The 24,341-nt window shown below is 40.3% G+C and overlaps 1 protein-coding gene across 9 annotated transcripts in view; it reads left to right on the forward strand.

Annotated features, from left to right (window-relative positions):
* Window positions 1-24,341, forward strand: part of LOC100119826 (WD repeat-containing protein 47) — a 92,223-nt gene that overhangs the window by 45,450 nt on the left and 22,432 nt on the right. For 6 of the 9 annotated variants that reach the window (XM_031931043.1, XM_032595764.1, XM_031931037.2 and 3 more), the window contains one exon: window positions 21-96. In XM_031931043.1, coding sequence (XP_031786903.1) covers window positions 21-96 — 76 coding nt within the window. Of the gene's footprint in view, window positions 1-20; window positions 97-7,545; window positions 8,018-8,404; window positions 9,382-16,625; window positions 17,025-24,341 lie in introns of those variants that run through there. The other 3 variants (XM_032595765.1, XM_032595766.1, XM_032595768.1) reach the window with 3 other exon arrangements.

The following is a 24,341-nucleotide window of genomic DNA, read 5'->3' on the forward strand; positions in this document are numbered from 1 at the left end:
CGTTTTCCTTTTTTTCGCAGGAGGCAAAACTCAACGTCGTCGAATTTCGACGCGAGAATACACGAAGGGCATTACGACATCGTTAAACCATTTAAGGTGAGTGTTTATATGTTTTCATTTTATTTTGTTTCGTGATTTATAATATTATTGTCTCTACAAGTAAGTGTAGCAAGATCGAATGGTTTGCTTTTATACTTAGTAAATAAATTTTCATTTCTGTGAGACTGAATTTAATAGACTTACTATGGTATATATTTTTGACGTACTGAAACGTACCTATACTTGATAAATCATGGCAGTTCTCAACGAAAATTCGCATTCCCCCATCAAATAACTTTGAAATTGAAAATCAAACCCGATTTTATGGCGCTCCGTCATTTGCATATGGCAATAAAGAGCGAAATCTCGCTCTCAGTCGGTCTTTGAGTGTGCGAAACGTTCAGTTTTGCGGTAACTTAGCCGAATAAGTAATCGCAGATGTATACGCAAATCGCTGCTGAGTTCACTTTCGTGCTGTGCCGAGTCAGCCGTAAAATCCGAATTGCGTAATTTCTACTTGTCGATGATTCAATTCCAATTTATTGTCAAAGTATTTTTAGAACAGCGTTTCTTGCACTTTATTAGAAATAGCGGGATAAATTATGATGTAACAAAGCTTTTCTCGATTGGATTGAACGCAATATTCTTTAGTTAATTTTGTTTATCGAGCTGGAAATTTTTTTATCTTCAAATTCTAACACTTATTCTTTTCTATTCTGCGATAAGTCTGACCTGGAAATTGAGATTTACCAGCTGAATTGGATCAATTGCAGTAATTGGTCTCGGTTAATCATTAATGACGATCTGTTGCAATTAAAATTTCGATGGGAAAACTCTAGCGTGTTACAAACTATACACCGAAGTCGCATTGTATTCCCGTGAGTAGGACAAGCGCAAATAAAAATAGTTGAAAAACTGCAATTCGCATTGTCAGCCCGCAATTAACAGTCAATCTAGCAGGGTAATCACGATCCAAGCGATAAAAGCAGAAACGAAGAAACTCAATCAAAGCGAGTTAATTTTAGCTTTACATACGCTGTACACGCTCGTTGATGCTCTTTTCACTCGCTCGAAGATATAAGCCAAGATATTTTGACAATTGCTAGTGCCGTCATCGGCTCTCCATTTACATTTCAAAGGCCTTTGTGTGTATTGCTCGCCGCGCTGGTAGCATCGGCGGAAGCGTCGGTGTGTCCCACTGACAAAGGGAAAAAACGCGGGAGGCGCAAAAAAGGAAAAAGAAAAAAAAACACCAGAGCGAGGCGCGTCGCTCGAAAGACAATCGCGTTTATTTTCATGCGTTCGTTCATGTGTCGTGACAGCTGGAACGAATTTGGATTCACGGAATGTTCTCGCGGGTTTGATTTCTTATAAGGGAATTTTCATTGATTTATCGGTCTGTCCTCTCCTTGATGTCGACTTCGCATGAGAACGTACGTGAGGATTTCCCGTTTTGGCTTTTCGGCTTGCGGTTTGAGGTATAGTCGGAAACGATTTTTGAATCGATCCTTTGTCTTCATGCATTGTCGTTTTATGATTTATGATGAAAGCAAAAAAAAAAATGTCATTACGATTTGGCAAGAATAGTCAGCATTTCTTGGGCATAAAATTGTCTAAACAAAGATAAACAAAAGACTTTCGTACACAGAACATGTGTTTTCCCTGTAGAAAGCACTCTCGAGACGATCGCGCACATACACATTCATGAGAAATGCATCACGATGGCTTAATTTACAACCAGGCTAAGGACAAGACGAAGAGAGAGAGAGAGAGAGAGAGAGAGAGAGAGAGAGAGAGAGAGAGAGAGAGAGAGAGAGAGAGAAAAGGAATCAAGGTTCCGACAACGATGAGTGTATTACTCTCGTTTTCCAGTTCGTTCACCAAAAACCCTAGTTTTGCGGCGCACTTACCGATCTCTCTTAACAGTAACTCTACTATCTCAACGCACAATCGACATCATTGAATGTCTCTGGAGCATCTCGAGTTTTGTGAGGTCATGGATAATGTGTGCTTGGTTAACAACAGTACGATTAACGTTGATTCATCGCTAAATTGTATTCGTAGAAAACTATTTTCGATTAATCCACACTAATTTATTTGCATAATGCAAATCGTGCGCTTAGCATAAATGATTGGAACTATTCATCTTCTTCTATGAATTATAATATAATAGAATTCAGAGCAATATTTAATTATATTGTTGGTATTAAAATCCTATCACGAATTTAAAATCGCAGAAGGAAGTCAAAGACGACACTGCAGTCGTGTGTAAATTTGTATGACTTCAGTGGCATGTAAATTTTGTATAGCTTCAGTGTTGTACAACTAAGTGCTGCGTTTGATGATTGCGCTAATCAAACAGTACACGCAAAGAGCAAAGATCCACGCTAAACAACAGGTGGTACTAAAACGATTTTTTTCTCACAATACAAGATTCCTAAATAAACACGATTTTCAAGCCTCGCTGACGCAACAGCTCAATAGAATCCGTAATTTATACAAGCAAAGTGCAAAAAAAGTCAACTCAAACCATCGAGAAAAAAAACAAAGTAAAAACAGCAGACAATCCAGAGAATTGATTTTCCGTGTACGACAGGCACACGACACTAATCTGCAGAGTTTCCACTATAGGTCTCACTATACGATCATTGAAAAATTAACGACGGCTATTTAGCTGATGCGATTATTTATCGCCGAACGAGACTCCGAACGAGGATATTCTTGCGCAAGGACTCGCCCACTCGTTATACTCGCGATTCCACGGACACCGCATTTTTCGAACACGTATAGCAAGCGTTAGTTGCATAATCAAGGCGCGAATTCGCCCATTATGTCCAACATACGCCGGTAGACAATGGAGGTGGGCGATGGAATTTTCACTTCCTCGTAGCATTTGCGGCGTGTTTAATGACGGATTCGGAGGATCGTTGTCTGGATATGCTCGGTGAGATGGATAGGATTTATGGCCGAGCCTTGGGTCATTAGATCGAGATGATAAAATGCAAATTTTGGTGACTTGTGAAAAAATTATTAACGAGTAACGTTAGAAATATTAAAAGACTTTGTTAATTTGGTGAGTTATATCGAACTTAACTTAACTTACGTAATTGATTATGAGGTTTATAAGAACGAATGAAAAATGTTCATCACTCAGCTTTCAAACAGTAAATAGCTACAATACCACATAATCCCATTTTTATTTTCATGTGATACGAAATTTGATGCACATCGCGATATGATTCCATAGCTCCCTTGCAAGCAGTCAACCGTCAACTAAAGCTCGCTCGAATAATCCTCCGCACGAGATCACTGCTGGGACCTCACCTCATCCAACGTCCGTTTTATTATTATACCTACAGCCATACGAGAGTGAGAGACACCGATTGCCCGTCAAAAAGGCGCCGGCCGGCGCAAGATACTCAGCTGGCCGCTCCAAGGTGAACTGGAATCGCGAGTTTGTGTGGGCGTCGTCGCCGGGTAATCCGATATCCGCGACACCCATGTGCACACATTTTGCAAGCGTAGCTCGTTGTTACCGGAGAGTAACAGCTGGGATTTCTCGAGGTACAAGCGCGCGCTTTAACGACGTCACTATATTGATCTGCGTAATCCAATTTCTGTGATTTGTTTTGTTTTGAGTAAGTTCATTGCATTGTATACTGTTGAATTTTCTGATAGGGCAGTAAGTTTGTTTTTGTTGAAATATAATCGGATACTTTTGAATAAAATGACCAAGTTTGTTAAAGTGGCGTTTCATAAGCAAACAGTAGTTTGTAAAAATAGAAGGTAGCGAATGAAGTCATTCAATTCAATTTTTTTGTTTGAATTAAAGACGCCTATTGTGTCAGTGTGGCTAAAAGAAGGTTTGAAAAAAATGGTAAATGCTGTTAGGTAAGAGATTCTAACGATTTGTTTTGACGCGCAAGGCGATGTTGTAATGTAATGTCACCCATACAAATTCGTCTGGAGTTAATCGCAATCTGAGTAGGTACGCGTAACAATTGGCTGCTAAACGCCGAATAATTAGTTTTTCAAGGTCGTTTGTGCATTTCAATGCGCGCTCAAATTAGTCAGTTCGTCAATCGATTTTTAAATAAGTGCTTGTAGCCTTTGCAAAACTGTTTGCAATGTTTCTTTTAATTACTGTTTCGGTCAAACATTAACAAAAAAAAGTTTTAATTTTAAAATCACGGTATTATATTTGAATAACGACAATAATAATGTTTTTTTTTTTGACAGTGTAAAAACTAACGAATCTAGTTAGACCATCTATTTATCTTTTTGAAGTACTCTCTTATTGGTATTGAGCGTCAAGATTAAAGAAAAAATATTTAGAAATAATTTTACAGTAACTAAGTGATCTATTTAAAATAACTACAAAATTTGCTTTTCGATGTATCTGTCGCTCTACCGCGCATCAGTCAATCATCGAAGTTCGCTCGCGTTCGGTATCGGTCATGAACTCGAAGATACTTACGGCTCTTCAACTAAGCACACGATGTAATAATAGCCCGTAAAATAAAACACATGCCTTATTTCTGAGAGTCCACGAGGTTACATCAGTTTCGTGTTTAACTGATAAATTAGCGAGTGTTGAAAAAAGGAAAAAAAAGATTAGGAAAACAGTCCTTAAATAGAAGTAAAATGTGTACTTTTTATATTTATAATATAGATGATAAAATAGTTAATCAAAATAAACGAAATAAATAACTCAATTCAACTGAAACGAGATCTAGTCTAGTTGAATAAAAATGCAGGATGCGTGGCTCCATCTCGATACAAACTTGGAAGCTTGTTTATGACTAGTGCAATTATTATTCCGAGGCGGCTGAGTTACGTACGTGCAAATTCGATCGCATCTACAAAACAAGATAGCGTTCAATTAGCAGAGTCGGTAAAACAGTAAAAGATCAAAGATACGACTGGAACGCCTTTTTCTCTGCGTACGGAAACTTGATCTTACGTCACTTTCGATTCCCTGGCATTGGCCGCGTAATACTTGTGTTTTTTCTTACAAAACGGTTACAATGAAAAGCAACCGTTTGTAACGCTCTTGAGCGAGGTTTTAAAAGTGTTTTGAAATGTATCTTGTATTTGAAATTACACTTCTGTTTGGAAAGTTACTGAGAACGATTACACTATTTATCATTGATGATTTGAGAAAATAATATAGTCTTTTGTTAATCAAATAATTTTTGAAACTTTGTTGTGCGAAAAAATGTATCCTTTCGGAAAGTTATTGCAAATGTTCCAAGCAGTGACCAGTAAACTTCTGCGAAACAATTGATCGATCTCCGACTCAGGAATCCGGTCTAGATCATCGATATCCGCTGCGTTACGGTACCCCTTTTATCGCTCGATCGTGTTTTATTATCGTGCAACAAAAACATTCCTCTCGTTTGCGAATCCAGAGGTATTTTTGTTCAAATTCAGTACCAATCCCGCACACTATTCATTTCCATATAGAAGCACTGCACGAGAGAACACAATGCTGTACGCACGTGTGCATCATTTTTCGCGAGCAACACGTGCACGCAGTGCTCTAACATTGCTGCACATTGCGCGGCGTCGCTTCATCGGCGACAGTTACAGTACACACAACGTCTGCTCTTCCTCCATATCTCCGGAGGAGCAAACCGCTAAAGTATCCAAAATGTACATTCGTCATCGTCGTGGGACGTCTCACTGGGAGTATAATAGATTTCCTGTGTGATTTCTGCTGGATGTTTCAGTTTTATTGTTATTCTAGAGATCGCTTGCTTCGACTTTTTATGATCGAGTAGTTATTGTTTCGAGCAGGTTCTAGCGCGAACGATATTCCGCGTTTGCTGATTCACGAGTAGGTGAAAACTTTTTGCTACAACAGAGGCGTTCAAATATTTGAAGAGACGTTGGTTTCGATTACTTTGGCTTTTGTATACTGCTTTTTCAATCTCTTGACACATTTTCAATGGGTTGAATGATTATTGAAACTCCGAACTGTTAATGTTAATCGAATACACGCAATTCATATTATACAATAGCATACAAACGGTCCACAAATGGTCGTGATATCGATCGATTGAGCCATAAAGATCTTAAAATCCATGTCAAAGTATACGAACAACTCATTCTCGCATTTTCCCAAGTTTATTTTTACATTTTCGTCGACATCAGCTCTTCGAACGATCATAATAAATCCACGACAAAAAGGTGATCTCTCTGAACTTGACATCTTTATGCTTCTAATCCCGACAAACGCGTAGCGTTCTCGATTATATAGAAGAAAAAAAAGCGCACGCGACATCCTTCGGCACAATCGCGCATAAATCAGCTGCTCGATTCACGCACTGTAAAAAGCTGCGTGTCACGCGCGTACTCCCGTCTTTGTGTTTATACTTTCCAGGTGTCTGCTAGCGCGCATTCGACCCCATAAACTTCACCTTTCGCTTTTTTTTGACTCGTTTCATTCCGTATACGAAGGAACGGATGATATATTTCTTTTTGTTGATTCTCGAGGTAGATGTTGTATGGCTATCTGACGAGTCACATTGTATAATTGTCATTGAATTGGTGCAGACGTCGATCACTCGAGGAATGTGCAATAATGTTTGAGACGAATGGAAGGCGAAAAGTGGTTGCAAACTTTTGTCACCTACTTTTTATTGTGCAGCTGAATCGCGTTAACAGCGAATGGTATACAAGAATTTGCGGAGTGTTGAAAATAACTGCGCATAAATTTGTGTTAACATTTTAACTGCGCGATCCTTTTAAGAAACTCATAGTATCCAACAATTACATTTTCTATAAGATAACGATTAGTATACTACTATTAGTGCACTAATTCAGATTTTTACGTTAGAATATTATTTTACCATGAATGGATTGTTTTGTAAATAAGCGCAGAACATGTTTACTTGCACGAGTCGCACGACGGTATTATAAACAACGGATCTAGTAAGCCGATAAGGATAAAGCGTCTAAAAATAACGGACGATCGATTCTTAAAATACTATCTTGTTATTTCGATGACGAAAGTAATCTCCTCTCTACAAACCGTTCCATTATAGCTTCACTCAAAAAACGAAACACCTCAAGCACAAGAGATAAAAATTTACTCAATTTTCGCGATTGCTTAATCTTCATATAATATCCAAATCTCGTAACACCGCAGTTATATCCAATTCGAATAATTGACAAATAACTTCGCTTGTTAACACGATCGATTCAAAATACGAATTAACACGCACCGCGTGCAAGCGTCAAAAAAACATTCAATCAATTCGAAAAAAATCTTCACCTCCCACCACACGTTCCCTTTCCCACCTGGACGACAGTAAAGCGCGCTATCAGGGTCGCTCCAGCTTCTCTCTCTCTCTCTCTCTCTCTCTCTCTCTCTCTCTCTCTCTCTCTCTCTCTCTCTCTCTCTCTCTCTCTCTCTCTCTCTCTCTAACGCTCCCACCAGAGCCTACCTCAACCGCAATGCGCCTATATACCACACATCTCTCGCGTGCATAATGTGCACACGAGTTTCTCGCGCGGTCGCGACAAACCCATAAGTTTGACCTAATATGGCGGGCCTCTCGGCGAACTTCTCCTTCGCGTATACGTGTGTATGTGCCGTGCGAGCGCGCGAGCCGAAGCGAGGAATCGACTACTCTGTGCCGTATATATAGCGGTGGTGGGGATCGGCATGAGCGACTCTCTGTCGTGGTCGTCGTCGTCACCGTTGATCGTGTGTAAAAGTATACGAGAGCAAGAACGCTAACGCGGGGGTCTCTCTCCTTTGACGGCCAGCCGTGGGACTTCGCTTCGGAGCGCAGTACCTCCGTGGACGTGTCTTAAGTAAGCTGCTCCGGCTCGCGTTACGCGAACCTATTGCACGCGGCGTTGTTGCGCGGATGAGTGTGTATGTATGTATGCATATATGACTCGCTTTATTGTCGCACCGGCTGAACGTTGCCAAGCTGTTTGAAAGTGCGCGCGTGCTTTTGCGAAGGTATGTGGGGATCATTCGGGTTGATGTCGTGTTTGCATTGTTGATGCTTTCGGAGATATTTTTTATGCGCCAATATTTGATTTTTTCTGATAGGGGGTCTTTATAAAAAAAGAATATGGAACGAGATCATTTTTTACTTGCAGCAGTAAACAAGTGATTGTACGTAGAGTCCGTAAGCTCGAATAATTACAGTTTACGGACAACTTGCACAAGTTTGTCTTGTCGTTCGCGATTTATTCTATGTAATTAACTTCTAATGCATCAGTAGCTTGTTCCAATTCTTTTATGACAGGGGATTTAAACGCGTTTTAATTACCCTCGAAAGCATCAAAATCAGCTCTGCATGCGACCCCGGCACGTACTCGAAGTAACCGTCCAACATTCCAGAATAGGTAGTGACCACTTCAATGTAACGCTCTGATTAGTGCAGCCACCGCAAAAAGTCGTACTCCGCGCATAAACCAAGTGAACGCAATCTACTCGGCTCATCGTAAAACAAGAGCAGCCAAAACATGACACCCGGTCATCACCAGCAAGCCGCCATAAAGCGGCTCGAGGCCCTGTTCAAGGACGTGAATCTGGACCAGCACAAACCTCGCTCCGTCCGACTCGAAACTAAAGTAGACCGCTGCTGCGAGATCCACGGCAATCGATACAAGGAAAACTGTGCTTTTCGTAAAAACGCTCCGACGACCGTCATCACCACGACTATAACGCCGACTGGTCGCCGATCATCCCTACACATGCCAATGTCGGTGCCTCAGCGAGATGCTCACCCTTCGAGCTTTCCCAGCAGTCTGAGAAAGGATCCTCTGGGCTCGTCGATGAGCTCGATTCACAAGCACGATGCGTATCACCGCCCTATCGGTACCTCCTCGCCCAACATCCGGCGTGACAGCTTGGGCAGATCCATGAGTTCCCTGAAGAAGGATACGTCCAGTACCTACAATGCTCCGTTGAGACGCGACTATGTGGCCAAGTCGATGTCCAATCTGCAGAAGCCTTCGCTGGCCAGAAAGGACTCGGATGGTAGTCTGTCGCCGATGCTCTCCAGCACAGCCAAGATCAGGGAGAAGCTCTCATCCTCCGGTGACTTGCACAGCACTCTCTCGAGAGGCTACAGCAGCGTGACACCCAAGGGAGTAGGTTTCAAGGACGATCTCAGGGCTGGTTCACTGAGTAGTCTGGGCTCGCACACGAGGATGTCGCCGTCGTATGACAGCAGGAAGTTCTCGGCAGATTCCCTGGAGAACCTGCACAAGAGACATTCCTGGGACCCGACCAGAAGAGGATCATCGGGATCGTCCGGCGGATGGGACGATCCCATCTGGGAGGAGAACGATCACGAGACCAGCGTTGACGAGGTGACTTGAGATTCTTTGATATGTTTTATGAGCGGGTGTGAGGAGTACGCATTGGCTTGTTAATTTTGACGGCAGAAACGGTTCTAGGAAAAATTAGCCTGGATACGTAACATGAGTACGTAAAGTCGAGGTACTACTAGGATCATTAAGAGCCTACCATTTCGGTACGATGATGTCTAAATACGGAGAGTTGATGACTTGCGTTTGTAGTGTAAGATGTTTAGTGCGGCTAATCTGCAGAAAAAATCCTTTAATCACATAGGATCGTGTAAAATTGATGGCGACTTTCGGCGTGGAAAATGTTGCGATCTCTTTTTACCTAAAAAGTTCAGATGCAAAGAAAAAGCTCACTGCACTGAAAAAAAAAACACAGTCGTTTCTGCTGTAAAGTCCGGTAGTTTTAACCGTTCTGCCACCGTAACGACTGTTCAGTAAGAACAACGGTGTGCCACTGGTAGTTTTGGCGAGTCGCGACTCGTAAAATTGGTCGCTTACGCGGGACACCAGCAAAAACGACCGGACTGATTCTTTAAAACTGCTGAACTCTACGGTAATCTTGGCGAGTCTTCGTACAATGACGGATTACTGGTGCGAGTTCAGTTAAAATGTCTGTGTTTTTTTTCAGTATGGTTATTTTCATAATGTTTACGTTATCCTTCGTGTTCCAAAACAGATTGTTAACTCAATTCAAAATCTTTTGTCTCGCATCGATTCGCAGCCGTCATCAATCCATAAATAATTTAGCTCGCGTCACTCGAACTTTCTCAAAACCCAAAGCTTTTTACATTCAAAATTGCTCTTCAGCGAAGCTTTCAAATACTTCCACTCGGCCATTTAAACTATAATAATATACAGAAGAACGCCCGCTAAAAACTTTCAAGCCTCTCGGACGGCGCGCACGTGCACGCGTATAGACCACGATTTCGATCCGGTGACTCACGCTGCCGATCTCTCAAGTGATCGGCATAAACTATACGATTCTCTCTCTCTCTCTCTCATCCTCTCTTGCGCTAAAAAAAGGTACGTGCGCATTCCTTCTCCGATCTTCCAGTCCAAACGTAAGTATGCTAATGGCCCGTAGGACCAAAAGTATATCCTCGTCTTCTCGAAAGTCCGACGCTGGAGAACAATAAAATAAGCCATTTTTTTCAAACGCTCGGCTTAGAGACACTGTTTGCAGAACGGTGTGTTGGAAATTTCATGGGTGCGCGCATGGTCAGGGCCGCGAACAGCTTTTCCCGAAGGTGTGTGCGTGAACACGCTTGCATATAACTCGCGTGATATGTGTATCTGACGTAGTTATATCTGCCGGTATACGGACTCGCGTCATCGGTATGCCGTGCATGGCGAGAGGCCGCGGCACTTAGTCACTTCTCTCTCCTGTCTGTTTGTTGTGCGCGCGAGAGGCTCTTTCTCTTTCTTGCAGTCGCGTTTTTCGCGCGCCTCGATTATGGATGACGAGGAGACTCTTCCTCCGAACGCTTGTGACTTTTCAGGGTTGCTGCTGGGTGATCGGAAAAAATGGAGTTTTTACGTTACTCTTTTTTAAATTACTAAGAATATGGTATACTGATGTGCACTGGTGTAAAAGTATCGAGGTTTGACGATAAAGACCTTTACTTAGTTCTTGTGATGGTAATAAAGCTTCCGTGCGTCAATCCGATACGTTATGATTCGTTTAATTAAACAAGTTTTTTATAACAAGCACTTATGAAACCGGGTGTGGGAGAATATTTATGGTCATTGATAAGTGTATTTTTTCGACTACTTTTAGAGAAGATCTAAAAGTAGTCGAAAAAATACACTTACCAATGACCAGACATCCCGTCGTTCGCTCAATTTGTCATTCCCAATAATAAGCTCCAGCGAAAAAATTCGATAGAGTTCAACAGCTCATTGATCAATAGCTCTGTGGGGGGGGGGGGGGGTCGAGTATCGGGACAGTTAGAAGCTATAAATGTTGAGACAAGTATCTGGTATGGAATTCCAGCGCAGTAGCACTAGCGCACGCGATCCTTCTTACCATCTTTTTCTGTCTCGTTTGGCTCAATTACGAAAGCCATTCCAATGCCAGACGCAGAAGTGAGTGTTTTTCCCTCACTCTCTCCGACTATCCCTCGTTTCACTCCTTACATCGACGAATCAGCCAGTCGTCGATGCAATCGAACGTAATAAGGACGAGCCGATAGCGGCGCGAGACCTCTTTGAGAAAAGCCGTGTTGTACATCGCGGGAACCGGTTTTAGGTCGGCGGGATAAGGTGATTTTGTTTTGACGGCTGCCAATTGCAGCTGAAGTGCAAAGTATAAGAGTTTGCATTAGGTATTTAGATTTTTCAGATCGTCTGCGCAACAGCGACGAAGCAAATTGAAATGCAGGACAATTAAAGTATGTACTGTTTTGTAAGTTGTATCAATCGAATCTAATTGCAATAGACTTGGACTGTCGTCATTGTAAAAAATCATAAGCACACATCGTCGTAGTTCCGAGGACACAAGAAAATAATTCACGAATCTCCGCGTAAACAACTGCCATAAACGCGATTTTCGATAGAATCATAATAATATGCGACACACGCGGGCATGACAATCGAGAAACTCCCTCGGCATTGTAAACAAATGAAACTCAAACAGCTTCTGTCATCCGAGACATCTCAGCTCGTCCTCGGCGTTATTTCCTGAAATAAGCGATTAAGGCGACACCAGCACTCTCACCCACGCGTTGACGAAACAATCGCGGCCCTGACGACGACTGCCCTATGCGGCGTCGCGGTTTTTCCCAGATTCGTGCGTCTTCCGTTATTAATTTTTTTTCTCTTCGTCTCTTTTATTGCGATTTTGCGCAGCTCGCTCGACACCTCGGGAATATTAGCGTGTGGTCCCACGCAGCTCGCTAGATATGGCGATTCCAGGCGCAGCTGTGCGGGTATCGCGGATGTGTGGAGCAAAAAAAATGAGAAAAATATGCGCGAATCGTTGCGTCATGATAAATAAACGTCGCGTGCGCGTGATTTTAAGGACAGATTGCCTCGGATAGACTCTTACTTATTGAGTGTAATACTTCTCACCAATCCCCTTTTACTGCGATTGATGCGGACATCCGTGATTAGTGGAAGAGGCGTTGCTTATTGTTCTTGGGAACTGCTAACGTGTTTGTGCGTAGGACTTTCGAGCATATGTATAGCAAGCGAATGAACTTACGCAGAAACGTTTCCTACACTGGCTCGTCAGCCTTTTTTATATTCGCCACGCGTGTCTCAAATTCATCGAGATCTTTCTTTCATTACAATATTTATTGACGCAGTGTTAAAGCACAATCAAAATTCAAAAGCATGAGGCAAATCAATAATGTACTGTGATTTTCCAACTTTTATACAATAACGTGATGCTATAAATCGATAACACTTAATTTTTTTTTGATTTATTGAATATTGTCGATTGATCATTTAGAAGGTAGATTATTAATCGCTTTTATCAAAATAGATTTTCGAAACTCAAAGATATAGGCGTGAAATATGCATTATTTTATTAGAACTGGTGTAAAAATCAACAAAATTTATGATACCTGTCAGATACTGAATTAAGTCATATTCCATACGCCTAACGCTAAAACTTAGGCGTAGAATTAAATTACTCGTAAATTAACATAAACACGCTACGTTTGTGAAACTATGATTTGTTCGTCAATCTAGAAACTTCCATTAAACATTTTTTATGAGAAGAAAGCTCTGTGTTTGATTTAAATGTTTGTTAATTTTGAAAATATTACTTTAGTTACTCATTTTTTTTTCATTTAGTTAAAGAGTCGGTATGAATTAATCCTTATGTAAATACTGTACTAATGTATGGCAGGCGTAGATAACTACTTTCAACAAACGCGTGTCTGAACAGACTCACAATCGATCTACTTAAATTGCTTTCAAGCCTAACATTAATTAACACAATTATTTCCATATTATACGATAAATTCTGGTTTTTATTTATCATCACCATTGAAAAACAACAAAATCCAATACCTCAGGTGTATCACGCGAGCAAAAAAATGATCAATAAAAAAAATCATTAATCTCTGAGCGCGCAATAAAATCCTAAACCGAAGCGGAAGAAACTTAAAGGTGCAGGACGACACGCCATGATTTACTCACGGAAACATCATAAAAGCATCGCTCTATACCGTTGCTTTGCACGCAAGGCTGTCCCCGCTGATTGACCGATCGACGCCGCGCCGCGTCCCGTTAACTAAAATTGGCGGTTATTGGCGTCTTCTCTGTATACCGAACATAGTCTGCTCTGCGCATATAATACACATGCGTCGAGACCCTGGTTCTGCGTCGTTGAGCCGCGGCGTGCCTCGTAAGATCGGGAAGCAGGAAGGACTCGAGTCTATAAGGCTTGTGCTTCGTTCCTCTTCTTCTTCTTCTTCTCGCTTTTTTTCTTAGCTCCGTATAGAATGAAGTTGTTACGTGAGATACTTTCCGCGATATCCAGACTGTGAAATGCGATGCTTGGGGTGATGGATATGTATATTATCAAAATAATTTGTCGTGTAAGCCTTGTCTGGACAATCCTTCTTTGTATCTGGGATGAACTAACTTCTGCTGCTTAATATGGGCATTATTGTACAGAAATAGAGTAATAATACGTGGACTGAAATAGCTATATCAATTTATTTTTATGACCCTTTAGCTCGATCGACTACAATTTAGAAATGTATAGGAACCTGCAAAGTTGTGTTTGTTTTCTTTGGGGTTTATATAACAGAAAATTTAAATTTTAACGAAAAGACGATGAATCATTTTTTTGAAGTTGCGCTAAATCATTTTTCCGGCAATATATGCATAAATTATTGAAATATATAAGTGCTAGTGTCAAGGAAAACGAATAAATTATTGATTTATGAATATTCCGGAGGCTTTGTTATACAATCCAATGTAAATCTCAATAAACTATTATGGAGTGGATACGTTTGGAATAGGTGGAAAAAAATAGTCACTGACGCAATTCGGATTTCAAAGAACAACATTAAACACTTTGTATCTCAGCTTTCGATTATACCGATAATTATGATGTAAACAGTTTAACGAATAATACATACGGTTCGCGACTTATTTTTAAAGTTTAGAGCTTGTAATTATAGCTAAATTTTCAAATTTCACTTTCATTAACTGTTTCTCAGTACGCGGAAAGAAAGTTTATCATGGTGACTAAAAATAAGTAATTTCAATATAATGAACCGCAGTCGAGTAGCATGAACTATCTAATAACAGTGGAAGTAACAACTTTTTGCTACGGCACTATTAGTCTTTGGAAATTACGACTTTATAGCGATTTTACTTACTTTTCATCTCATTGCACCAAAATTTATGACAATTTATTTATTTTTAATGAAAAAAATCATAGACTTATAGTTTGGATGAAAGTTACACTTATAGTAAATGTACGCAGGATGCCCCATTGTTACTCAATCAAATCAAACTATACACCTATTCACACCAAGCCCGTACTCTTTCCCGTTTCTCGCTAGAAAAAAAGTCATCGCTATACGCCTTCAATTAGTACTTCAATGAAAAACATAACGCGCCAACAAATCAGTAGCTAACTCGATTATGAATATTCATCGCTCTCATGAATATTCATTCTCGCCGCGATTCAACAAGCCAAACAATCCTCGCTACACTTTCCATTCCCGCGCGCAGCTCGGGTTTTTGCGCGAAAGAGGCGGAAATCTTTTCACCGGGACAATTTTTTTTTTCGCTCGGAAACTTGCGCCCCACGCAGGAGCGCGCGCGCGCATTCGCGTCCTGGAGCTGCCTAATCTCAATTGCACCATTGTTGTATTATGGTTTCGCGGCAAGCCGCGGGACGACGTCGGCACTTTTTCTCATCCGCGCGCTCTGTTACACAAGCGCATTTTCTCCGCGGCCGACGTTACTTATCGCGCCTCATGCCTAATTTCAAAGTATAATTAAAAGAGGCATTTTATATAAGGCGCTGATAAAGAGATTGAATTTGTGTAACGTAACTGGACGATTGTGAAATGACTTCTTTATTTGCTCAGGCTACTGCAGAGAAAAGGAGCGTGAAAATCGAAGAGAGCCGCAGTTTTCATTTCCCTCGGAAGAGTAATAAAACATGCAATCTTTGCTGATTTTGACGTGTCACTCGAAATCATGTTTTATTTCACCTACTAGACTTGGCGCAGTGCGCTGCGCGCACTGTAGTAGACTATAATTTCATTAACTTATTAAATGGAATATAAATACTTGATTGATATTTTTAATATTTGTTTTCTATCACGGAAATATATCAAACTTTACAATATATGATAAATTTCAAAATTGCCGCGGTTTCGTCGCCAACTTCCTTTTAAAATTTTAAGGTTATGTCTCGAGAATAGAATAGTCTCCAGAGTAGAATGTCTCTAGAATATTATAATACACATTATAATTTGATATGTATTATAGTATTATATTACATTTTTAATATTAGAATCAATTTTAGAAATCAAAAACAAATAAAAAAATTCTAACGATACTTTTGATGCATGCGCACTACATGAGCCAATCATATTGACGCATTCTTGGCTTCACTTCATCCGGTCATGACTTTTTTATATAGGGAAATACTTATTTAGTGGGCGACTGATCCTGAAATTATTACTTTTACATAAAAATGTTGTTACCAAATCATGTCCACGAATAAAACTATAGAGAAGCTTATAAGTACTGGCATAGTAAGCACGAAGTTTTATTTCTCAATCAAACGCTAACGCAGCATGACTAAGCATTGATAATTGCATAATTCAACATAAAATCATACACAAAGTGTTATCATTATCAAAATACATTTCGCTAAACCGATCGACTCACGTGATCCGACTGCGCCGCGAACTTACATAACGCCCCCGTACACGAAAAATCGCGCGCGCACTTCCTCGATGCCATTAATTATAATCCCCTGACCCGTGAGCAAACATTAAACTCTCTAAATCACCAAATAAATCACGGAAAAGCTGATAAAAATGAGCAGCAACGACGAAGTTAACTCCCAACGGCGCGTTACAAATCGGTAGCGCGCGCATAAGAAAGGTCGGCTGTGTAGCGTAATATCCCCCGCCGCCACACGGCGCCGAATCGCGTGTGCGCCCGTAGAAATGGAAAGTTGTCTTCTTACGCTTTGACGCATACCTACCTGGCTGCCGCCGGTACAGGAGTAGCGACAGCCACGAGAGCTTCGCCGTCAGAGTAAGTGCAGAGCCTCTCCGATTGTGCACGCGCCGAGAGCTTCCGAGGGCTTCTTCAGTTTACTGTGTATATACCGTCGCGAGCTCTGAGTAGTTTGCAGCGTCTAATTGTGTTGGCTTTTTGAATTTCGCGCGTTTTACTTTATTCGAGACATATCTTGTGCGTGGAGAGGTTTTTAAACTGCGCGCGTTGATACAGTGTGGTGAAAACGGATTAGTTGGTGGTGCTGCAGTGTTGTTGGTTCGAGATCGTGGGAGTTCATTGGCACGTGCGAGGTTATCGGCGACATGCGCGATTTACCGTATTTCAGCAAGAGCGCGCTAACGGGATTGGCACCGAGGAGCCTGATGCGGAGCCAGACCAATTTCAGAGCTGATCAGATGGATTCTCTCGACTATGCGGTAATTATCAGTGATCACGATGAATATAACGAATGGCTCTTTCGTGGCTTGGTGTCAATTATGAACATGCGATATTATAAACAAAAGTATCAGTGCTTCTGTGTTCTATCCCATTCGAATAAATAGCAGATGTCGATTACTTAGGGATAGTTTAACTCTTGTCCCGCAGCTGTATCGAATTTAAAAGGAATGTTCATATATCTCAGCGATCATTACGAAATTCCAAATTACACAAAAAGTAATAGCCGACATTCAATGCTGAGTTAGAACAATCAGCGAGCTTTCGAAACGCAGAATTTACCGTTCACCGTCAATCGCAACTCTGAAACCTGCAGTCAAACAATCGTACCCGTATAGTATCGGATTTCACTATGCGACGCGACATAAAAATAAATCACGGAAAATCCTCGTCGAGCTGGCATCGCGCAATCTTCGTGCACAGGCTAATTTTTCCATTACCGGTCGCGCGCAAATTATACATGCGCGCACACTACCTGTCCCGCGAACAGAGCAGCTCGCGAAGATAAAAATTAAAATCTGCGGTGAAATGACTTCCACCACGCGCGCGATAATCGTGATTCGGTGAAAGCTGGCCTCGGATGCAACAGCGATTTCTTGTGTGCCGCAGTAGCTCGGTGAAACCAAATGCCGACGTAGTTCCTCTTTTTTCCTCCGCTGTCCTCTCTCGCGCACATCTTTTCCTTACTTAACCTCTCGCCTATGGCGCGCCTATTTTGCCTCGTGAGTCAAGCTTCGTCACGACTTTTACTGTCGCTGCTCGCTGCATTTTTTTTCTCGAAGCGTATCAGGGCTGGGAAAATCCGCGGGCGGCGAAGGTGAAGTTCGCCTATCGATTGGATGGTCGTTGTGGCTTGTGGCTTGGATGCTGAAAGAGAAAAAGGAGAAATTGCTGGCTAATGGGGAATAAATGGCCGGTTTGACAGGTTTTTCATGCCCTGATACTGAGTTAACGATAAGAAAGTCTTGGTAATGACAAATGTCGTATATTTATACCAAGCATTCCTTGATTCTGTAAGAACAAATTGTGATTGATATAATGCATCGTTTATTGGAATTGACGTTATCATGAAATTATGCAGCAGTACAAAATTTAATTTTATCATCAATATAATATGAACGATTATCTGCTTTATAATAATTTTACTGTTTTGATTGTTTCAGGTGAGTCCCGGTACTTCAGTAACCGAATATTGTTTTATTAGCTAACGTGAGTATTAAAAAAATCAATATATATTTTCATTAGATAAAAGACTTTGGTTATAATTCCTTGAGAAAATTCGAAACAATCTAGTTTATCAACATAAACTGAAGATGTTTCTTTACGTAACGTTCTTTCCACTCATAAAATTGAAAGTTCTTGTTAAATGCATCTTAAGTGAATGCGTGAAAAACTTTCGACCCATAAAAACTCTCTGTAGAAAAGATAGTATTTTTATTATTATTCTTTGTGAATATGCATGGCCTGCCTTTGTTAAAAGCAAGACACATCATAGAGATGAATATCATGTGTATGAATAATGATTTTTTTCTGTAACTATATCCACAGGGTTATTTGAAAGGACAACTTTTATATACAGTAAAGTCACTGATATAATTGATGAGAGTGTATCATGAGAGTGTATTGCTTTAAGTATGTGGATAACGACTTTAAAGAAAGTTGATATTATAAAGCTTCCAATAAACGTGAAAGCAACGCGAATTTAACTTGAAACTCAATTGTTATAATTAACACGTCACTCATTATATGTCAAAATGTAGAGTTTCTAATTATTTTTAGAAAATAGTATTTTCGTACGTTATAATTTAAAAAAAAATATTAAAATTAAAACTCAGTTTCTTCGAATAACTATATTCAAACATTTCATTGTAATATCAGATCATTTAAATCGCACAGCAATTCTATATTTTTTGAAAATGATATCTTCTTGGAAACTTTATTCTGATTGAGCAACGCTAGAGAATTCGTCGTTTATTTCACACTTTCAAAATAAAACTTGTCTCCAAAAAGACATTAAAACTGACGTAACGATTTCTAACAGGACCTATAAAAACAGTATTATCATGCTAATGTTCATATCAAGGTGAAAAAATTGAAATCGAGTCGCGGTTACCATTAATTATTTCAAATATTTCGAAAATCTGAATTGCTAAATACTAGCGGATTAGTCGTTATATTCAAATATATACGGAAGCGTCAATAGAAGTCAATGCGTGGGCGTCTTAATGAAAACATCGAGCAATCGAAATCGATATACCTATAGGTAACCTATAATCATGACTGTCAATTATGAACCAGAGAAGATAAATATTTAGAAACGCGATGTTTTTTTCGCGCTTCCTCGCAATTTCGTATTCAAATTTTCTCGCGAAATCATTCAAATCATCGAGATACATTCAAATCATGGAGAAAAAGATATCGGAGCGCCGCGGTACGACTACTTTAAAAAACTGGAGAGTAGAGATCGGTAGTGCAGAAAACCGGTAATCGAGAAAGCAGAGTCTAGCTTGATCGGTAGTAGGAATCTACTACCGTTCTCGGCTAGCCAAGCAGAAATCGTTTTTATCAGTAGTTAGGGTCTAAAGACTAGGTTCGTTCACAATCATAAATTAGATAAAATTTGTTCGAAGGTTTCTTATAAAAATCATATTTTATAAGTCTTTTATATAGAGGTACAAGTTTTTAAATATCAGTAAGCATATTTTTATGAATTGAAACATTTTAAAATTTTACAAAAAATCAATGTCTCATTTTCTACTATAAAATTTCATCAACTACTGATCACCTTTCGCCAAGAGTGTATTTGTTGATTAGGTGACTGAGTTACACTTCATTATTTTAATAGTTTGGTAATGTTTGATTTTAGTACACTTATAGCTTATTTTAAAAGTTTTTAAGATTTTTTGGTTTGTTTAGGTAATTATCTGAATAAAAAATTGGATTTTGTTTCGTTTTCAATGAATGAGAAGGTAAAGCGCGATAAATAAAATGCACCTAAAGGTGATTTTATAAAAATAGTATTTATTTATTCTTAAAATCATTTGAACAGTTTTACGTTTATTTTATAATAGTCGTTTAAATGAAACATTAAACCTAATATTAGTAGCTAGAAAAGACAAATAAACACAATCATGAGTAACAATTTTTACAACAACAGTATGAAAGGGCTGGAAAGGTGGGGAGCACAACGAGTATGCAAAGTTCATACTTGTTTTGTTTTTCTACTTTTCTTTCTTGTTTAGTTTTAGGTTAGTTTTTAAGGTTTTCTTTATACCATTTCCTATGTACAGGTAATTTTATTTACCTCTATAGGTTGCCTTCTAAAGGCATTGTAAGTGGTTTGATAAATAAATAAATAAATAAATAAATAAGCCGTATAGAACAAAACTGTAATACCTATTCACGAAGCAGAACTGCCACATAATAACGTTACGAAATTGCAATCTTATAGTCACGTCATCTGTGATTTATTGCAATCATCTTGAATCGACATACCCACAAACGACTCTAGTTGTCGAATATAAGACTCACGACCTGTGACCGAACTGTTATCTCGAATTGCTCCTGATGCGCAACATCCCACGTCTTCCACAAAGTCTCGGCGTTAAATTAGCCGTGCTATTTTTTCAAAATACGCACTTTTTGGACTCGCTAGAGCCTTAAAACAGGGTAATAATCCTCGTCATCCCCTCCCCTCTCGGAAAATCACAGTCAAGCGCGTCGGTTCGTAGCGTGCGCGCATCCTTCGTTGTTTTTCTTCTAGCCTTTTCCTTCCTCGCCATAACTCGCCATATTTCTTCACCGACATCAGCGTCGGCGGCTTTTGTTACGGCCGGCAGGAGAATAAGTTTACAGTTAATTGAATCGCGATGCAGCCTCTTTATTCCTCGCATCCAACGCGCGTTTCGCTTCGCGGATCTATTATATTTTATACGCGCCTGTATCGCGGTTCTCGTGAAATTTGGACTCGCACGAGGCTGCTTTCTTATTTTTGTTTCTTTTTTGCACCGTTAGGACACTAGCGAGTTGTCGGTGTAACACTTATTTCAGCGGTATCTACTTTCCATTTTACTTATACGGTGCAGTAATAATTTTGTGAGACATTAAGCATTAATTATTTAAAAAAATTCTCGATACGCTTTTTTGGATAGCGAAACGCGTTTGAAAGTTGTTAGTCAAAATCAATTTTGTTTTTATTGCGGTTATTTATTACATCCTTAAATCGAGAGTGTTAAACTTGGAGTAGATTATTATCTGTATCGAGCTGTTTCGGTAATTTTTAATTAGATTATATTTGAAATAAAGCACGCATATTGTTGCACTTTAAATTGGAGACAACTATAATGACGTGCTTATTTCTGAAAACAACTTTTGACGCGGCGATGTCCCTCGTCATTATCTATCTTTTCGTCGGCGCGATTAATCATCCCTGTTCACATGTGGTACCACAGGCCGTAATTCAGCAGTCATTAAGAGAACTGGTCACGCAGAGAAAGAGTCTAGTCTAGCTTATACAAAGTGAGATCTGCAAATGAATTTCTAGTCCCTTGGCTCCCGTGAGAATGATTGATTATACGGCGCTTCAAGACGTTATGAACACTCTCGCTTTTAACTGCACCTTTGCTCGAGTTTCACTCATTTTTTTTCGAGATTTGTTTATTTCAACCACCGGTGAACTTGTTATATGATATTTGCGGTGAAATTTAACGCGAGACAGTGAACGATCGTATAGGAACAATATTTACATAAGATGTAAATTACTCGTGATATTGACAATAAATTTATATAGATAGTAAGATCGTATGGCTTATTTCATGCATGGAAGCACGAGCTTTTGATTAATTCTACATGAAATGCAATGATAGTGTAGGAATTTTAGTCTACATTCACGGTAATCGCATTCTCGAAACACTACACGTTGTTGCAAATCAAATCGCCTAAAACGAGAAACGTCATTTTTCACTCCAGAGATATAACCCTCGAAATACTTCGTCACACTTCGCAAGGTGCTTTTAGGCCAGTGTCTCGCCGTCTCTCTGCTAGTCGAAATTGGCCAGGTCAGAAAAAAGGATCTTATCAGATACTATTTGCAGTGCAGGTTTTACCGGAACTCTCGAGACCGCTAACTGTGCTTTTATTTTTTTCGTTCATCGCAGCATTAACCTAAAAGACAAAATTATGCGCAAAGGATATATATCTCTCGCATAAAAAAACCCAGACGCACGAATATAATTCAAAGTCGCTCGAACATACCCCCTACAATCGCCATAGTTCTGAACCGTTCGATGCGTCCGAGCAACGACGAAAATCCACTGGTTCAATAACTTTCAATTTATGTAATTCATCTAAACTTTAGCAAATCACAAGTGAAAGTGCGAGAGGTAAACATCCACGACGCTCTCCTTATCGGACACCTATAATATAGAAAGGTGGTGCTCTCTCTTCCAAAAAGAACGGAAAATCCGCGCTCAACCGCTTATTATTTAACTTGAGCGGCGGCGGCGGCGGCGCCAGCAAAGAGAGCAAACAAACAAAATCCGGCGTCATCAGCGAATTTCTTGTAGATAAGCTCATCGATCGGAAATTCGCTTTCCATTTTGCGCGCGTGAGCGAAGAGAAAACTCGGATGTTCGGCTATATTGGAATAAGGGGGTGCGCGAGGCGGTTATAATCTCTGTGATGACGGCGGGGAGAGGCGGACGATGGCAATTTGCCTTTTCGTGTCGCCTACTGCAGTGGTATACTTTCTCCGCTTTAGCGCTTGATTTCGTCGCTCGATCTTCGCGCTCTGGGAGATGTGTTTATTGGGTGTGTATAATGTATTAGGTGCAGTGCGACATGAGAAAAGTTGAGGCGATGACTTTGATACTGACGAAAACGGTTGGTGAAATTTCTAAAACAAAGACGTAAAGCAAAACCCTATCAGAATAAATCAAAGGAATTAGAATTAAAGGCTAAATCATTGCGATTTCGAGTTTAGCGTTAAATGAAATTTTTCTACGCCCATTTTCACTCATCGCGAGCACGCGCAAGATGGATTTTCAAATCGTTTTTCAAATCCAATCTCACATCCTGCGCGAGCCGTAATGTATCACGCGCACGCATCCTCCCGCGGCAAGAATGTCCGAGCACGCCTGTCTCGACCCATATATTCCGCTCTTGCGTATACACATCCGAAGCACTAACTATTGTACAAACGCTTCTCTATAGTACAGTCCCCCGACTATTATCGCGGCTGCGGATTGATCGGGAGCGTGCGGTGATTTGATTACCGATCGATGCAGATGCGATTGATTCCAAGGAATTCCGTAATGATACGGTTGCGGGATCGTTGAACGGATAGATTACAGGGTTTCGCGGATGCATGGGAACCCGGAAGTGAAATAACTCGTGTTTTCTGTTGTGCGATTTCGACATCCAGTCGATTTCAGGAAGGTTCGACTTGTATTGGCTTTGTGTAGTTGCGTTGTTACTGTCGTCGTTTTCGGATGGAGATTGGGCAACGATTTGCATCTAACATATGGAATGCGAATTGTTCGGCCGAGGTTATACGACTATTTTATTCCGTTTCCTGCTAATTATTATGCATTGTGTACAGTTTCTCGCTGGTTATATACATGCACAATTTCATCAATTAAAATTTGTCAATGTAATTTTCAAGAAATGTATATGCGTACACAAATTTTAAATAAATAATTTTGCTGCATGACTCAATTCCGTGTGTGCTTATGCAGGTGAAAGGCGCAAAATCGTTTAAATTACGACGACACTGTGCACACGTATATAAACCCAGAAAAAAATCCACACCGCGAGGATGTTCTCGAAGTGTCCATCAATCCCGACGAAAGTCTACTCGTACATCAGGTCGTCGCGTTAGAAATCGATAATTTGCACATTGTTTATGTATACGTATACGCGCATCCCGCGTTTCTTCTTACGTCCTGGCGGCGAAAGCCCGCAGTAGTCAAGAGCGAAAAAATAAGGAATGGACCCGTGGAACACAAGAAACGCCGGATTATTAACGGAGCGTGGCGCGTAGCGGAGAGAAAGCTAGGCTGGAAAACGAACGAGTGGCTGCCGTCTCTCTGTACACGCACTTTTGTCCTTCGAAAAGTGCGCTGCGAGAAGAGGAAAAAAGGCCAGAGAGAGAATAGGATGTCGTTGCGGCTCGAGATGGAGAAAGGGAATTGATGGATTTGACGGCTGCTTAGGTGACCGGTGCACCTTAAGATTCGAGAGATTATCGTTTCTCTTTTCGAGGGATTGACTTTGAGGTTCGACACTACTGCGTACTTTTT

Source organism: Nasonia vitripennis, chromosome 1 (assembly GCF_009193385.2).
Source record: "Nasonia vitripennis strain AsymCx chromosome 1, Nvit_psr_1.1, whole genome shotgun sequence".
NCBI lineage: Eukaryota > Metazoa > Arthropoda > Insecta > Hymenoptera > Pteromalidae > Nasonia > Nasonia vitripennis.